Genomic DNA, 4,465 nt, shown 5'->3' with positions numbered 1-4,465 from the left:
TACTTTTTATGCTCTGGGTTTGTTTCTAAAGGTGGTATTCTGAAATTTCTAAGTGTACCTAAAGCTGTAGAGACAACCCAAACTCAGAATGTTCTATGTGCTCCTAGTGAGGGCAAATTGCATTATTTAATTTACATTTACCTTCAATCAAAACCTAAAACTATAGCCAGATATCATTTGCACTGCTGTCATAAACCTGATAAGCCAAGATGCAGGATTTAAAATTTTTTATTTGCTTCTCCCTTCAGTGTTGCATTTATATACTGCCACCTAGTCCTGCTTCCTGGACCATTGTCCTGTCAAAGAAAGATTAACTTTAGTAACAATTTAGCCCATGTTACACAAGAAGAGCTCCCATACATGCGTAGAGCCTTTTCAATATGCTGTTGTTTTACTAAATCTATTGGACTATTTAATTATTTCATTTCGCTCTAAATGCACACTTTCCCCCCCCCCCAATTGAATTCGCATTCTTGATAGTTATATTAAATCATATGCACTTTTATACAAAGGTCTGCCCCAACTCAAAAGCCACACAAAAAATGTCCTTTCTTTGGAGTGCTCACTTTAACCAAAGAAAGAAACTGGGTCATGTTGTACTATGAATTGGTTGAATGTATAATTGTGGGTTTAGAGCCCATGGTCATGATCTTGCTTAGCGCCTCACAAACCCTAAGGCCAGCTCTGCTTAGAACATATCAAAGAACCCCCGCCTGCAGTGGTGTACAATTTGCAAAACTGACAAAGCTTCATTACTTTGGTTGTTATAATAATAGACCATAACATACATTTATGCATATTACAACATGCGCCTTCTTGTTATGTTTGACAGTTTCAAGCTTCGTCCTTCAGTCATTTGTTACACGCATGCTACCGAGGTTTTCTTGTAAGAACAAAGAGTCATATGCAGGAAATCCGGCTCTCACAGTTGCGTGTGCTACAGCAAGTCTTTCAAAACATTTGGCTTTGTGGCTTGATTTAAGGAGGGGTTAAACTGTGCACATTTCAATAAAATAAAAAAAACATGACTCTGTGCAATGATGCAATTATGTACTATGAACTGGGCAATTAAGAGGTTTTTAATAAGGCTTGTAATAATGCACAGGACAGTTAATATTGGTCATATACATAATTAATATATAAACCATCATTCAACCAGATAATGAAGGAGTCACTGAAACTTGAACCCTCAGTGTGGTACATTATGTTTATAGAACTTAAATTTAGTGGATGATTCTGTTTTTGACAGAATATCTGTAATGTTCTATTTGGTATGGGGTATATATCATTATCTCATAATTCACAAGAATTGTCTTAGGGAAAACTAAGGGGTCTTAGGTCTTATAGCTTCTATATCTTCTTAAGAACTAAATCAAACAAAATTACCATCACGTTTTAGTATTCCTATGACTCTGGTATTATTAATATAATAAATATAATATAATACTAATGTAGTAAGACCTAATATTTGCAAACATTAGAACATTCTTTAGTAACTGTTTTATTCTAGTTGTGGTTGCAGTGGATCTGGAGTGATTTCTGGGAAGGCTGGGAGCAGGGCGGGAATACACCCTTAATGGGACAGCAGTCCAGCTCAGGGCACGTACCAGTGTGGGTTTGGAAGGCTGGCGGAAAACAAAGAACTCAGGAAGATATGGGAAGAACAAAAAACACAGACAGCAGCCAAAGCTCAGGATTGAACCAGGCACTCTGGAGTTGTGAGTCGGCAATGCTACCCTAATATACTAACTGATTTACTGTAGATAAAAGAAGTATGTACAGTTTAATTCAAGTCACCTCTGATTCTATATCCTCTGGCATTTACACAAATACGTACATATATATACAGATATTATAAAAACAGTTCTCTTATACAGGTGTGTTGGATGTCTCATTTTCTGAGGTTTTCGAATACGTCGATGCTGGTTTGTAAAACTTTGCACAAAGTAGCCATTTTGAAAACTCTCTGGCCAGACATTTCCTGAATTTTTCTCCAACAAAAGCATAGATTACAGGATTCACACAACAGTGGGTTAATGCAATGGTCTCAGTCACATTCAGGGTGATAGATACCTGTTGATTGCTCTGACAGGTATCACCAATTTCCAAGTCCTGCAGGGTCTTCAGAAATACGGCTATGTTGTATGGTACCCAGAAGACCACGAAGACGGCAACAATGGCGAAAATTAACTTCATGGCTCGTCCTCGCTTGGAGTTCTTTGTTCTCCTTAGCACTAGGAGGATTCTGACATAGCAGTAGATTGTGACAGGCAGTGAGACAAAGAGCCCTACTGTATTTTGGCTAAAATTAAGGAACAGCTTCCACGTCCTGACTGATCCATCTTTGACATCCCAATCACACTGTGTGTTGTTATCCACATCTTTGATCATGTTGTGGAAAAGGGCCCCTGGGAGTGCAGCGGAGAAAGAGATGGTCCAGATGACAAGGCTAGCAGTAATGGCGTAACGCAAAGTCCGTGTTCCTAAAGATGCCACTGCGTGGACGATGGCCATGTAGCGGTCAAGGCTCATCAGCATCACAAAAAGTATGCCACTGTAGAAGCCCAGTTGATAGGTACCAACCATGAGTTTGCACATGGCATTAGAATTAAGTAAATTCTTCTGGAAGTAAAGCGCCCACGAAGGCAGTGAGAGCACGGTGATCAGGTCAGAAATTGCCAGGTTTAGCAGGCACACATCTGTCATGGTTTTTATGCGCATGATCTTCAGCAACATCCACAAAATCATACCATTACCCAGAAGTCCAAGGGCAAATACCAGGTAGAAGATGGTAACCATGAACGTCAGGTTCAACGCAGACTCATGAGAGCAAGGCTCTGTGTAATCATAATAATTATCAGTGCTATTAAAGTTCATAGTGGTGTCCATAGTGGTCATTCTGAAATGAACAGAAATTGACATTATTATTCAGTGAAACTGTAGGGAGGAAGACTTGGGGGGGGGGGGCGCTTTACGGAGACATTCATTTGCATATTATGCGAACACAGAAATTTTATTTAACCCATGGGGGAACAAATAATATTATGACTTTTCTGAAGCACTACATTCCATGATAATATTTTACCTGTGCTGTCAGGAATGTAAAATAAAATTACAATGCAAATTTGATTCGTTTTTCTCTAATATTTTGTCTTTGGTTTGGCAATGCAAATTTTTACTTACATTTAATGAGTTTTTATTTAATTTTTATTTATATTTCATTTCATATATATATATATATATATATATATATATATATATATATATATATATATATATATATAATATGACACACACACACACAGTAAAATCCCTAGTGTTGAATTAACACCCATAGTGTTTATGAGTCCAGTGGAATTATATAAACGCTGAAGGGTGTGAATTCAACACTGTGGGTGTTAAATCAACACTGGTGATTTTGCTGTGTATAGAGAGATAGATAGATAGATAGATAGATAGATAGATAGATAGATATGTTTGTGTGTGCTTATACTGTATATGTATTCATAAATGCCTATATGTACATTTTTCAGTTAAATATTATTACATTTTATTCAAACATGTAATGAATTAATAGATACACATTTCCTTTTTTTTTTTTTTCTAACCACAACACTTTACTGTCTCTTTCCTGAAATCTCTTTTTAAATCAGATCAAATTGTCCTTTTGGTACGAAGGATGAACTTCAGTCACTCTTTCTGAATTTATATTACACTGACCTGAATCCTTATTAAACTGCTGTATTGTAATATCAGAAGTGACTTGAATTGAATGCTTGAATTTTGAATGCTGAATTTTGAAGTAAAAATATATGATCTCCTTTCAGCTTTGCAATTCAAACCACAACATATGCACCTTCTCTTAACCACAGGCCCCTTAAAGAGCCCACCACAATCTTGCTACTCGTTGACATTTTTTTTTTTATCACTGTGGTTTGATCTGTAGTTCCTGTATTATGATCACTTCACAACTGACACACAGACAGCTTAAGGCACCAGATACAGATTTAGATTTCAGGTTACCTTTCTGTGGTTCCAGTTTGCTCCATAGTGGAAATAAGCTGTTGTCCTCTCTCGTGTTCTTTGGAGTCCTAGGCATACATTCAAGTGAGACAAGGGCATTTCAACTTGCTGTTTTTCTTGAACCCTAGCTCGAGCAAATTTCCTGTAAAACGTGGCCTGTATGAGTATGTGCATGAGTGAGTTTTTTTTTTTTTTTCAGAAGTACAGGGGGAAGATGAGGTGAGACTTCCTGCCATTTGCAAGTTAGCTTGTCTGGATGCACTGCAGAAATTCCAACAGAAGAGATAAGATGGCTCATGACTCATTTATTCATAGGCAAGATTTCTACTCAAAACTTACTTGAGCTCCCCCACCCACGGCATTACTCTTAAAGAACAGTAAATGATATGGTCAAAAGTCAAAGGCCACCCACTATAGAATGCTTTGACAGCTTACGCCTTAG

General features: G+C 37.4%; 1 protein-coding gene across 1 annotated transcript; it reads right to left on the bottom strand.

Moving 5' to 3' along the window:
* Positions 1-1,115: 1,115 nt before the first annotated feature.
* si:cabz01093077.1 (C-C chemokine receptor type 4) lies at positions 1,116-4,196 on the bottom strand. The gene is made up of 2 exons (XM_053620999.1): positions 4,024-4,196; positions 1,116-2,899 (listed from the first exon to the last, which is right to left on the bottom strand). Exons 1-2 carry the CDS (start codon positions 4,047-4,049, stop codon positions 1,870-1,872), a joined length of 1,056 nt encoding a protein of 351 aa, XP_053476974.1. The 5' UTR covers positions 4,050-4,196; the 3' UTR covers positions 1,116-1,869.
* Positions 4,197-4,465: the final 269 nt, after the last annotated feature.

Source organism: Ictalurus furcatus, chromosome 1, assembly GCF_023375685.1.
Source record: "Ictalurus furcatus strain D&B chromosome 1, Billie_1.0, whole genome shotgun sequence".
NCBI classification, from domain to species: domain Eukaryota; kingdom Metazoa; phylum Chordata; class Actinopteri; order Siluriformes; family Ictaluridae; genus Ictalurus; species Ictalurus furcatus.
This window is presented reverse-complemented; position numbering and strand designations above follow the sequence as displayed.